This window comes from Camelus bactrianus, chromosome 32 (genome assembly GCF_048773025.1).
Source record: "Camelus bactrianus isolate YW-2024 breed Bactrian camel chromosome 32, ASM4877302v1, whole genome shotgun sequence".
Taxonomy (NCBI): Eukaryota; Metazoa; Chordata; class Mammalia; order Artiodactyla; family Camelidae; genus Camelus; species Camelus bactrianus.
The window spans coordinates 16,833,817-16,847,931 of NC_133570.1; the positions used below are offsets into that span (position 1 = coordinate 16,833,817).

A 14,115-nucleotide genomic window follows, 5' to 3' on the forward strand; every position below is an offset into this window, starting at 1 on the left:
TCCTCCCTCACTCCTCCCCTCTCTCTCCCCCTACTCCCTCCCTCTCTCCTCCTTTCCTGTCTTCCCTGCTGTGCCTGTTGGATGGAGGCCCTCGGCTGCCCTGAGACACCATCCTCACTTTCCAAGGCAAAATTTCAGTCTGATGAAGGGAGGGAGACCCAGACAGGTACACTGGAGATGCCAAGAGAAAATTTTAGGCAGGAGACACCCAAAGTTAAGAGTGGTCAGCCCCGCCCAAGGGGTCCTAGGGCCTGGGACCCCTGAACCGAATCTCCCAAACTGAGAGGAGATCAGGGAGGATGCTCTCTGGAGGTGTGGTGGCCTGGGGCCTCCATGTTCCCATCTGTACGGCACTAACCTTGGGTCCCGGCACTAACCTCGGGCCCCGGCACTGGTGCTGTGGGATTGAAACGGGGCTCGGGTTGAGAGAGGGTTACCACGTGGCCCTACAGCAGGCCCAGCATCCCCAAGGCCGGTCCCCTCCTGAGCCCCATCCCTCCGCCTGCCTTCTTCCCGCAGCCGCAGGCCCCCAGCTGGTGGCTTGGCTCCCTGCCCGACAGCTGGTGCAGCCGGGCCTATTCTGGGCCATAGGCAAGGATCTCTTCTGCATTTTCTGAGCATATTGAATTCATTCATTAAGCTGGAATGGCTGCTGTGGGATGTAAACAATTATATTTTAAAAAGCCACAAACCCCTGAAGTGGCTGATGCTAGAAGGCATCCCTGCCAGCAGCCTCAGACTGTGGAGAGCAGGGTTGCGGGTGGGACACCTGAGGGACCAGGCTCCAGGCTGGCTGACCACTCCTGCTTAGTGGCCCTGTGAATGCCCCTCCCCTCTTTCTGGCCTCTGTTTCCCATAAGTAATAGTAGCAGCTGACAGTTACGCAGTGCTTATGAGGTGCCAGGGACGATTCTAAGAGCCCTGGCTCTCAGTGACCCCAGGGAGTAAGTGCCACCACCCCATTTTATAGATGAGGAAACTGAGGCTCAGAGAGAGGGAAGGACTGTCCCCAGTGGGGTGGATTAGACACTCTCTGGGGTTTCTTTTAGCCTTACTCATCAGAGACTCCATTCAGCACTTGCTCACTGAGGGCGCACTGTAAATGCAGACTCACCCTTTGGAGACAGCGCAGTAGTACTGCTGACAGCAGGAATGACGATGGTGATGATCATGGAATTACTGTCACTGTGTTACTGAGAGTCCGCTTGCTCCCTGCCAGCCGTGATTTCAGCGCTTTACCTGGTTATTCCATTTAATCCTTGTAACCCTATGTAGTAGATCATACCCGTTTTGTGGGTGAATCAGTGGAGGCTCAGAGAGGTAAAGGAAGTCATCTAAGTTCCTGGACTTGGGAGGGAGAGTAGCCCAGTCTGGGACTATGGATTCTGTCTTTAAAGTTCCCCCCATTCTTCATGCCACATTCTGTTGGAAGGTCTGTGTCATCACCAGTAAGCGGGGAATTAGCCATCACACCTTCTCATACTGTTCTTATGCTGATGAGATTAAGTGTTTAGCAGAAGGCTGGGCACGTGGTGAGTACTCGGGAAACACCAACGATTCCTGGGCTTTCCCTGGGCTCCAGGAAACAGCTTTAGAGGAGGCAGTGTGGTAAGTTGAGTGAGCCCTGCTCTGCCTGCCTCGGTGAGGGATTCTTGAAGGTGGAGAGTGTCAGACTGGGGGCCAGCCGGGGCTGGGTGATTCTGGCTTCTGCCTCACTAGCTGTGTGACCTCATGCAGGTTACTCATCAGCTGCTGCCCGCCGCCTTGAGCCTTTGCTCCTATAGGTCCCCTGAGTGATGAGTGGTGAGTGACACCTTCTGAGTGCAGTCTCCCTGGTGACTCTGCCTCTCAGCTCCGGTCACCTGCTCTGGGGACACTCCCAGGCAGCTTCCCACTCAGTGTCTCATTTCATGTTTATAATGACCCACTGGGAGAGGAGCCACCCCATTTTACAGATGTGGAAACTGAGGCTCAGAGAGGTGAGATTTCCTGTTTGAGGTCTCGCAGCCAGGCTGAAACTGCTTTTGGATGCCCGGCCTCTGGTTCTTCCCACAATTGCCCAGCACCCCAAAGATGCCACACCAGCCTTTCCCCTCCAGCCTCTTGGTCCGATTAGTCCAGGAGACCCCTAACCATGCTCCCCTTGTCTTGTAAGTTCCTGAGGCACATGGGCATACTCAAGGTTCTGAGAAGCTCTGCAGGGAAGCATCCCATTTTGCTTGATTTAATTGGATGCTGCCCCTGCTGATTTGTCCAGCAAGCCCTCTTTGTCCAGAACACCTGCTCATGCTCCCCAGAGCATTGGGGGTGGTTCAGAATTGTCTTTTCAGCTGTCAGGGCATGGGTAGTGATTCATGTTGGATTATGAGCGACTCAGCAGCAATTTACAGGGTGTGCTAACTGTGCAGATGGACAGGTGACTTCCTCCAAGGCCAGGCAGGTGGAACAGTCTGTCCAGGTTTGTGGGGCTGCATGGTACCTCAGGGGCAGCGGGAACAGGCAGGAGCCATAAGCGAAAGAGACTTGAAGTTCTGGCTTCTAGGACAGTCTTGTTTTCTAGGATCCCAGCCACTGAGCTTTCCCTGGTGTCCCTGGGCACAGATTTCAGGGTGTGATTGGCATTGCGAGCTGACACTTACCAAGCAGGTCCCGTGCTAAGCGATACACACATATAATCTCACTGAGGCTCCGTGAGAACTCTGTGGAGGTAGATCCCCACTTTACAGGGGAGGACACTGAAGCTCAAAGAAGTGAGAGGACTTCCCAAACACCACACGGCTTTTGGCAGTGGAGGTGGGATTCGAACCTGGACATTCTGTTTGTGGAGTACTGCCTTTTCTGGTAGCACCTACAGCCTTTTAAACTTCCCTCTTCGCTGCAGATGGCCTCCTTCAGAGGCCTCCAGACTGTAGAGCTCTGTGTAAGGAAATGTGCACCAGATGCACCCGCCGTATAAATAAGTCACACCATGGTAATTCAGCAACAGCCTGGCTATGGTTGGAAAGAGAAATAACTTGGTTATTAATAAATGCAGGAGGCCACAGTAATTGATAGCAACTGAACTCATGGTGCATGGGGGAGAAACAGTCATGTTGTTTTTTTCCTCTGTCTCTTTTTCTTTTTTTGTATTGAGCATAAAGGGAAAAACCCGCCTTTGCAGGTAGCTTTGAGCTACTCAGAAACTGCAGTTCTGTCACATTCCCTTACTCCTTCCTTTTTTTTCTTTTTTCTTTCTCTCACTTCTTTGTTCGTTCTATTCAGATCCTGGCCTGCCTTTTAGCAACAGAGTGATTTTGGGCAGGTGACTCAGTTCGAGCAGTTTGCCCAGGGTCACCTGGTTAATTGAGGGCTCTTTCAGCTAAGCCAGCATTTCCTTAACTAGTGTCTCGTGGGACATTTTATCAAGATACTCTGTCCATTGCTTGGAAATTCATAAGATACACCTTAAAGGCTCTGACAAGTCCTGTAGTTAAGAAACTTGTTTCATCAAGCAATGATCAAATTGATAAAATACAGAATTCATTTTATCCCAGTGATACTGGTGAACATGCCATGAAATGACCCTAAAGGCAAGCCACCCACTCCTTTGGTGTTCCTCTGGTGTCCCCCTGTAGGGGAAGCTTGCTGTGGTGGACTTGTGGAAATATACTGCAATACTGTATGCTAATGAGTGTTTTAAGAGATTCTCAAGGGTAATTTTAAGGGTCCTTGATTTTTCATCTTTGACTCTTGACTTAGAGTGATATGGCCCCTCTGCACGGTCCCATGGTTAGTATATTGAGTGCTGGAGTCAGGAGGCATGAGTTCACATCCTACCTCTGCTGCTTACCAGCTGCGTGACCTCGGAAGGTCATCTTCTCTGCGGCTCTGTGTTCTCATACGTCAAGGGGTAATATTAACATTGACCTTACAGGGCTGTGGGGTGGCGGGGGCGGCGTGCAGATGAAATGAGGCAGCGTGTGTCCAGTGCTAAGCTCAGTGCCTGGTCCAGAGTAGGTATACAGTATGTGCTGCTGGCTGATGTTACGATGTTAAGGTCACCTTTGTAACGTTGTTGGGCATTTGCATTCTGATTGTTTTTCTTGGATGGATGAGACAGAGGAGGGTGAGAGGTGGGGCACCAGGGTGTGTTTCCTGTGGGTCAGCGTCACGTGTCCTGTGTGATGCGTGCAGAGGAGCCCTGGGCAGTGAGTGTGAAAGCACAGCTGAGCCACCAGCTGACCTGCTACGAGGTCCTGTTTCCACCAGCGACCAGCAGAACGGCTGCAGCAAAGCACACATACTGGAAATGGTCTCTGCATTTTCAGCTCTGGGATCGTTCTGGGCTCACCCTCCTCACCTGGAGGATGACTAGAAAGCACCCTGATGGAGGGCGTGGTCCCTGTGGGCTGGGCTGGGGTGGAGTCCACAAACCTTCCCCTCCACGTGTTTTTTTTTTTGGTCCTGTGTCTGTTTCCATCTTTGTCTCTCTGCCTCTCCCTCTCTCTGTCTCTCTTACTTTTGTTTTGTCCTGTATTTCATCTTTCCTGTTAGAGAAGGCTTTCTCTAAGGTGCAAACGGCTGGTTCCTGGGGGGCAGGGAAACACAGTGATTCTCTCCCCCAAATCTTGGAGAATGGCCACATTGGGCAGGGCTGGCCATCAGCTAGAAACATTAATTTCTTTGTTGACTCCTTCCTTCATGGAATCAATCACTTTACAAATATTTATTTAATGTGTCCTGGTACCAGCTCTGTCAGGCTAGAGCGGTGATCACACAGACCCTGTGTTCGCAGAACAGCAGGCCCTACGGCCCTGGCTGATGTCAGCCTGCGGTGGGCGGGGACCCTGCTCTGCCCTTCCCGCCCCGTACCACCTGGACAGGAGACTGGACCTCACAGAGTCTGTTCCGTATCTGAATGATCTCAGAGGCTTTCTATAAGAGGAAAGCAGGGGTGGCAGTGGAGGTGCTGGGGCAGCAGAGGGACAGGAATCGCTCACCTAGACAGTGATCTCCTGTTCCCTGCACTGCCAGCCCCATCACAGGAAGAAGGGCTAACATCTTGAACTCCTCTCTCCAATACTTGCTGATCTATCCCCCCCCCCTTTTTTAAACAAAGAGAAAGCCAGGCTCCCAGGTAACTGTGTCTAATTAGAATCTAGTGGTATTTTTGTGTGCACGTATTTATTTCTGCTTTCTATTTGTGACAAGTGGTAATGGTGTTGGTTCAAAAACGCCCCCATATGTGGAGAGTAGGAAGAGACTGAAGAAAGAGGCAGGCTACTCCAGATTGGGGGGAGTGCCAGTAGGATGTGTAAACAAGGGGACTTACGACAGGCTTGTCCTGGGCAGCTGCAGGAGGAGTAGCTCTCCTTGCCCTACCAGCCAGAGTGTCAAAGTCTCTTAGACGTTGTAACTGGACTCAGTCATGTAGACCTTTGGGATGGTCTCAGCATCACCTTGCCCTCTCGAGGCTGTGGCCTTGGAACAGCTCCCACTGTTGGGGTTGAGGGCTGAACATATATTCCAAGGACAGGAGGGGAGGGGATGAGGAGCGTCTGGTTGCCCAAGGCCAGCTCAAAGGTCACCTGGCAGCCACATCCTCTTAGTGATCTCTTTCAACAAATGGATTCTCACTTAACACAGTCAAAAGGATTTGACCAGTTTCCTAAAGGTGATGTTGGAAGGATTGCTTTTTGGGAAATTGTTCTTCTGCTTCGTCTGATTTCTGGTGACTCTCTGAATCAGTTTTTCATCTATAAGATGGGACTATTATTGCTTTGTAAATAATATTAATAGTAAGTAATTACACCTTGCATGTATTGAGGTTTTTTTGTGTATGTCATGCCTGGAACACAGGCTTTCTGACTCCAAAATCCATCAGCTGAACAAAGATGACACACTGAATAAAATCAGGTCAATGAGTGGTAATGGTTATCACCACCATTATCACCACCATCTCCACTGTCATCACCTCTACCGTCGTCATAACATCATCACCACCATCTCACCATCATCATCTCCACCATTATCACCACAATCTCCATCATCACCATCATCTCCACCATCATCACTACGATCGCCATCATCACCACCTTCTTATTTTTAAAGTGGTAGGACTTTTTTTTTTTTTTACTAGCCATGTAACTTTTCTGAATCTGTTTCATTGTCTGTCAAATTAGAATAATCTGTAAAATGGAGGCAATAAAATGATGTTCTTGTGATAATCAGTGCAGAGTAACTGGCATGTAGGAGCACCTCAGAAAGCAGTGGCCAGAACTGCTCCTTCTTGGTACAAAGTCCCAGAAAAAGCCATTTTCCACATTTCCAGTATTTTCCTTAAGCCACACAAATTCTTTAAAATGCCTACTTGAAGAATTGGGCCCTCATAATCTCTTTCAAATGGATTGAGAAACCTCTGTTGGCAGCTGTGATTCTTATTTCAAAGAAGGAAACACATTTATGGGAAGATAAGAGATGGGAGAAAATTATTTAAGGATGGAACTGTTGCTTACTTTAATAAATCACTTTTTTATTTGGATCACAGAATTAGTACCCAACCGCTGCAGAAAGTTTGGAAAATACAAAATCCCTGTACCCTGTGATTGTTAACTTTTGGATATAACTCCTTTTCATTATTTTTGTAGTAGTTTTAGAGTTATTTACACAATTGATGCCATACTGTGGTGTGATCTTCTAGTCCTTTTCATTTAACATTTGACCATAGCATTGACCATGTTATACAGTCTTTGTCACTGATATTAAATGGCCTTAATATAGCCCAGAGGGAGGCTCCCCATCGCTTCTCCAGCCTCCTCTGTTTACTACCCTCCCCTGCTTACCTCCCAGCCACGCTGGCCTTCTTGGCACTTCCCTAACAGAGGAATGCTCATTCCTGCCTCAGGGCTTTTGCACTGCTGCCTCCTCCTTCATCTAAAGCTCTTCCCTGGTTCTTGATGTGGCAGCTCCTTCTCACCTTTCATACCCCGGTTTTCTTATAGCATCTTCTGATTGAGCCACCTTTGACCACTGCGCTTCTGTAGTCATTCCTGCAGTTTCTCTTAATCCGTCATCCTGTTTGACTTTCTTCTTAGAGGGGAAAACAATAACTTTATAATTTCATCACCTGAAATAATTTATTTGCGTCCTTATTTATTGTCTCCCTCTTTCAAAGACTTTATTTATTGCCTCCCTCTCACAGACTGCTCTTTGAGGACAGGCACCTTGTCATCCGTTTCCCAGAGGCTGAGACGGTGCTGGTCCTATAGTAGTAGCTCCAAGAACATGTACTGAATGAATGGGAGGGTAGTTGGAATGTCAAATAGTTGAGTGGACAGGTAGGTGGATGCAGGGCAGTGGATGGGTGGGTGGAAAGTCACACTTTTGCTCATTCTTCCTCGATCGCATGTTCAGAGCGCTCCCCACAATATCCTTAATTGCTCTGGAAAAGTAAACAATGCAGATGGCAAGGAAATAGGACAAATACGTGTCTCGGGAAACTGTCCCCTGTGGCCCAGGCCCAGGCAGCTGTTCAGGCTTCTACTGAAGGTCAGTGGCCTGGAGACTGGGAGGTGGTGAGACTCTCTGAGGTTTTTCTGGATGCCTACCTGGGACATTCCCAAGACCTCACCACCCTCCTTCTGCTTTGTCCCTCACACAGTGGGCCGGAAGCAGTTCATGCGCTTTGAGTGGGCAAACCACGCAGCAGAGGCCCTGGGCTGTGACTATGAGGAGCTGAACATGGCCACCTTCAAGCACCACCTGCGGCAGATCATTGAGCAAGTGACGTCTGGGCCAAGCCGACGGAGCCCAGACGACGAGGATACCAGCTCAGGTACTGCACTGCTGCCTCTCTGGGTGGGTCGGGACCCTGCTGGGCCACCCCCAGGGACATAACAGCATCCTTGCCCCTCTCCGTTGAGGACTTACTGAGGGTCTACTACATGTGGACCTTCTAGGTACAGGGGGAAGCCACTTCCCTGGAAATGGCCGTGGTTCCTGCCTACATGGTGCACATGGTCAAATAGTTATCTTTGTCCAGCGATCAAAGGCTGCTGAAACCTGGGAGGGGGCCCTGTGCTACCAAGAGGGGACAGTGTGGCCAGTGTCCAGGGACCAGTGCATTTTCATTGGGTACTGTGTTTGTTGAGCCCTTGCTCTGGAAGTGGAAGACTGACCCTCCAGTTTGAAGAACAGAAGTAAGGCCAGGATGGTTGGATTGGATAGAAGAATGGTAGATGAGGGTGGCAAGCTTGGTGGGCTCAGCTCATATAATAGTCTGTAAATCAGGGTTTTAATTCTCAGACTGATCAAAGCCCTGGAGAGGCAGGAGGCGGTGACATGATTTGGTTTATTCTTCATGAAGCTCAGCCCAGAGGAAGTTTGGGGAATCCCTGGGTGAGACCCTGTAACAGTCACCCTGGTGAGGTGATGGTGGTTGGACAAGGGATGGAACTAGGGGGACCAGTTCAGTCTGTTTAAATAGAAATGATGGCATGGACCCTAAGGGAAAGTGAGGGGCTGGGACGGCTTCTGTGATTTTGGCCTGAGCAGCTGGAGGAAGGAATGGGGGTGCTCTGACATGACGTGGGGGAAAAGCTTTGTCCTGCATCTGCTCGAGTGGGGCCTGCTGGATCCCCAGTCTGTAGCCCCTGTGGCCACATGCTGTGGCTGCAGAAAGTAAGGGCAGAGGGGCCTTTTAGAGCCTTGGGGTCTCTGAGAACTCTCTAAGTGGAGCTCTTCTAAATGGGCTTGTGGGTAACACTGTTTTGAGGTGTGGCTTGGGGTCTATCACTTAGAGGCCCTTGGGTCCTCCTAGCTGCTCTACCTTCCAGGGACTTCAGCTTGATGGCTGATGTCACTGGGACTTGCTGGCTTCCAGGGCCGTGCTCTGGTGTAAGTTGTGGTCTGCTTAATGGTTACGCCTCTTCTTGGACACAGGCACACACATACAGGCTCACGCACAGGTGTGCACACACATGCATATGCAGCATCACATGCACCCAGCACACACAAGCATACAGCACACACATGTACACACAAGCACAGGTACGTCCACACACCGCTTTGTGAAGCTGAGTCAGTCTCCCAGGCTGAGGTCTCAAGGGTTGATGTTAAGCAGGCAGGGGACCGGCAGGCTTAGGAGAGATGTTAGGAGGCTGTGGGTTGCCTAGCAACAACGCAGGTTGAGGTGGAATTAAAGCACGGATGGGAAATGCTTTGGGGCTGCAGCGGGCTGCCTGGAATATACAAGTAGAACTGTTTCTCCAGGCACTAGTGCGTGCAGATTTGGAAATTGTGTTTCTAATTCTGTGGATGGAACCACAGCCTAAGGGTCAGTATTTGTAGTCTGAGTCCCCCACTCCTTCCCCACTTTGCCCAGTGCCCCCTAATCAAAGCTGGTGAGTGTGTGTATTTATACAAAGTTGAGACCACAATTATTAATAGTTTCCTAAGCTTTTTTATTTCTCCTACACCATAGGTAGGTACTTTTCCATCTTATTCACTATTCTTCTAGACCTGACTTTAAGCATTCTTTTGTACAGATGGACTACAAATTATGTAACGCATTTGCTATTGTTGGATGTTCAAGTTGGTTTGAAAAAGTGTTTTTTGCCAATTTAATCAACAATTGGGAGAGCATAGAGATCTTTGCTTCTCTGAATATTTCATTAGGATAAAATCCTAAGAGTGAAGTTACTAAGTCCAAGTATATAAACATTTTAAGGCTTCTGCTATAAAATTGCCAAATTTCCCTTCAGAAAGAGGGAATGACAAATATTTACTGAGCAACTACTATGTGTCAGGAATTGGGGATTTGAAGCCAAGAAACCCAGAGCCAGTCCCCATCCTCAGGGCGCTTCCTGCCTGAGGAAAGGGGTGGAGACACAGGTTAACCACTAAGTAAAAATGTGCTGTGGTCAGCACTGTGAAATCAGGGTAGATTTGTCCTTCTGTGTCTGGTTTACTTCACTTAGCATAATATCCTCCAAGTTGTAGAGAATGTCAGAAAATTTCCTTCTTCTTTACCTTTGAGTAATACACTGCTTAGATCAGAAATCTAAAATAGTCAAACTGATAGAGGCAGAGTAGAATGGTGGTTACTAGGGGAGTGGAGGGAGGGGAGATGGGACATGGTTTCATTTATGCACGATGAATAAATCCTAGCGGTGGATGAAGAAGACAGTCAGCAGATGGATGTCTCTACTATACAGCAGAGTCACTGTGGTTCTCAGTACTGTGTTCTATGCTTAAAAATTTGTTAACCTTACTTGGAAGTTCTTATCACCCACAGGCACAGAGAGGGAGGGAAGAAACTTTTACAGGTGATGGTTGTGTTACTGGCATGTTTATGGTGATGGTGTCATAGGTGTATGCTTCAGACTCATCAGGATGTATGCATTAAAAATTTACCAGTTTTTTGGTATGTCAATCATAGTTCAATTTGAAAAATAAATTTTTTTAAAAAGCAAGATAGAGCTGTGAGTTGGCCTAGTAGGGGTGGTGGTGTTTGTCAAGGCAGGCTTCCCTGAGGAGGTGATGGTGGGTTGAGCGCTGACGAATGAGCAGGAGAGCATGGTGGAGAGGAGGTAGGGCCTGGTTACGCGGGACCCTGGAGGACCTGATGGGACACTTGAACTTGGTCCTAAGAACATATGTATGTACTTTCAGCAGTGGGGAGATCCTCTGAGGCCAGTAGTGATGCCTCTGAAGTGACGTCCTTGGCCCCAGGCAAGGTCCTGACCACGGGATGCAAACCCTGCCCTCTTCCCCACCGCAGGGCTCAAGATGACGGGTGCGGAGTGTGTGGAGGGCATGGCCGCGGGCCTGTACCAAGAGGTCTTTGCCGCTGTGGTCTCTCTCATCAACAGGTAATGGCAGCTTTTTTTCAGGTACAAAGTCGGCCTCTTTTCAGGTGCATGAATGAGCCCCAACCATGAGGGGTTGAGCAGAGTGGGATTTTGTTGAGCTGGAGAGGGAGTTTTTGAACCAGGGAGTTCTTGAGTTTTGCTGAGTTTACATTCCACCTTGGCTGCCCATGGGCTGTGTGACTTTGGTAAATCAGTTCACCTCTCTGACCTCCCTTTCTGCATCTGTAAGCTAGCTTTGTCCCCCAGGGTCATTGCAAGGATTAAAAGAAGTCAGTAAGAAGTAAATGAAAAAGAAATAATGTATGTATACAACTCTTCCTAATCGTGATCATAAAACACCACAGGTGCCGGGAGCCTCTGTCTTCTGTCATGATGCGTGGTGCTATGAGTCCCTAGGAGTCTTCAGGCTGTCCCAGTGGGGCTGACCCAGAGCCCAGGCAAGGGCTTGTGTCCCTCCTCCCTGAAAGCAGGACGCGTAATTAGGCCTCTGACACCCTGTAAGGGTGAGGCCAGTGTGTAGCAGCACCGTGGCTGGGGTTCTCTGCAGACACGGAATCAGCTCCCTCTCTCGCTGCTGGAGTAATTACCCTCTGAGACCACAGACAAATTCTCTAGAAACTAAGGGGACCACGTGTGCTCAGGAAGAAGCATTTATTGGGGTGGCTTGTGACCTGCCGGTGGAGGGAGCTGCTGGGTGATGGGTTCTCGGAGCCCGCATCCATAAAGTGGGCATGCTCATGGTAATGCTGCCTGCCATCCTGCCCTTTACAAGCACCGAGCAGGCACCTGGCTTTCTGAACATCTTAACTTGCACATGCGTCTGTGGGGTGGCCATCTCCTTGGCCCCCCACAGATGGAAAATGTCGGCAAATAATGGTGAAGAGGGCCCTGCAGAGTATAGAGCTGGTCCTGCCAATAATAATAGAAAACACTTTCGCATTCAGAGCAGTGGGTGTCTTATCACATCTGACCCTTCCTATGGCCTTCTGAGTTCAGCTACATCATTAACCCTTTCATGGCTGACGTTCAGAGAGGTCAGGCCACTCTCCAGAGACACACAGCCCTTCTGCAGCTGAGCGAGGATTGGAGCCCACATGTGACTCTCTCCAGGGTCTCTTAACTCCTGAATTTTGATGTAGAATCATCTCTTCTCGTCTGCTCTGATAGATTTGTCAAGAAGATTCAAGGAGGTGATGTCTTGAGGGAATTTGGTAAACTGAGGAACTGAACAGAATGGTTTTTCTATTGCAGTGTGTCACTAAGAAAGAAAAGGAGGCTCTTGTTGTAACTTTACAGCTGGTTTGCAAGTCATTTCTCCACTCTGGGCTTGGGAGAGAGAGCAGGTTTCCTGAAGGCCTGTAGAAACCCTGGGAGGCACTTATCATACTTTAACTCCTCTTCTTACCGCAGCTCTTGGGATCATCCTACTCATCCCTATTACCTTTTAACAGTTGGGGGAGCCCATGCTCAGAGAGGTTAAGTAACTTTCCCAAAGTCACACAGCTTGTAAGTGGTGAGATCTGCGGACCCCCAGATCTGCCCAGCGTATGGCCTGTTTCTGTGTCTCTGTGATGGGGGAGGGGGAGGCTTAGACCAGTGGGGCTCTGAGATTCCATGTCCTCTCAGGGGCTCTCTCCTTTCTCCCCAGATCCTTCTCCTCCCAGCACCTCTCCATGGCCTCCATCATGGTGGTGGACTCTCCAGGCTTTCAAAACCCCCGGCACCAGGGCAAAGACAGGGCTGCCAGCTTTGAGGAGCTGTGCCACAATTACATCCACGAGCGCTTGCAGCTGCTTTTCTACCAGCGGACCTTTGTCTCAACGCTGGAGCGATTCCGGGAGGTATGGCCAGGCTGGAGCGGGGCCTTTGCCAGGGCTCAGCAGAAGGTGTGAGGGTGGACGGGGGGGGGGGCGTCCGTTCCTCTAGTATGTTTTGGCTTCATCTTGTCTGGTCCACCACTGAATAAAACCCTAACTCCAGGCCTGGCTCCCCAGGCTTCTGCTGCTCCCATCTCTCATGTAGCCCAGTCTCCACCCACGGCCCCTGTGCCTTACAATCCAGAACCTGGGACTCCCCAGGCCTTACTCTTACAGCTGCCCCTTGTTTGGGGTGACTGTTCCTTCTCCCACTTCATCCAAGCTGAATCCTCCTCAAGCGGTTTGCATCTTCCCCACGGAAAGCTGTTCACACCCTGTGCTAGGTGGAAATCGTGGGTTTGCACACCCTTTGGACCATGATGTGGGAACACCTAGCAAAGTTGGAGATGCAGCTCCCCTTCTAGATGGCACCCAAGCAACTCCACGTGTGTGTGAGTGTGAGCCAGCACACAGGTACAGGCACATTCCTGCCTGCCCTGCCTTAGGTACAGCTTAAACAGTGTTTCAGTTGAACTGTAACATTCACACCTACAAGTGCCTGAACCAGAAGTGTGCAGCTCAGGGAACTAGTCCTGCCGAGCACACTTGTGCAGCCACCACCCAGGGGAAAGGAGGACATTGTCAGCACCCCAGACGCCCCCCTCGCTTCTCCCTCCTTCCTCCCCAAAGGGGACCCCTTTGGCTCCAGCAAGTGCTGGGCAAAATAGGAGAAATGACCATATTGTTTACCGGTTGGATAAAGGTTACTGAAATTCTCATCATTTCTTTGGTTGGAGCCCACCCAGCAATAACATGAAAACATCAACATGGATAAATCTTAAACAAATGACATTGATGAGACCTGGGATCTGACTCTAACTCTGTCACTTATTGGCTATGTGGACTTAGAAGAATTACTCACCCTCTCTGATCCTCAGTTTCTTCAAATGTAAAATAGAAATAGCAATGTTGCTGTATCAGTTACCATTCGCTGCAATAATACTGCATAATAGACCAGCCCAAAACATAGTGGCTTAAAACGTAATCTTTTGTTATTGCTCACAGGTCTCTGGGTTGCCTGGGTAGCTCTTCTGGCCCTGGCTGGGAGAGTGCTTGTGTCTGTGGTCACAGGCAGGCTGGGTAGGTGGCTGTTGGTCTTGGCTGGCTCCTCTGTGTGTCTTGGGGTCAGCTGGCCATGAGCTGATCCAGGCAGATCCTTGGCTAGGATGACTCATCGTGCTCCAGGAATGTCCTCTCCTCCAGCAGGTTAGCTTAGGCTGTTCTCATGACGCTGGGCAGAGTTCCAAGAGAGCGAGCAGAAGTGTACAGGGCTCCTTGGGACCTCGACTTGAAACTGGCAGAGTCACTTCTGCTGTATCCAGGCGGTTGTAGCAAGTCCAGGGCTGAGC

The 14,115-nt window shown here is 49.7% G+C and overlaps 1 protein-coding gene across 7 annotated transcripts in view; it reads left to right on the plus strand.

Moving 5' to 3' along the window:
* Positions 1 to 14,115, plus strand: part of MYO18B (myosin XVIIIB) — a 215,563-nt gene that overhangs the window by 50,882 nt on the left and 150,566 nt on the right. For all 7 annotated transcript variants that reach the window (XM_074356762.1, XM_074356764.1, XM_074356765.1 and 4 more), the window contains 3 exons: positions 7,640 to 7,813; positions 10,760 to 10,850; positions 12,499 to 12,691. In XM_074356762.1, the coding sequence (XP_074212863.1) occupies positions 7,640 to 7,813; positions 10,760 to 10,850; positions 12,499 to 12,691 (458 nt within the window). The remainder of the gene's footprint in view (positions 1 to 7,639; positions 7,814 to 10,759; positions 10,851 to 12,498; positions 12,692 to 14,115) is intronic.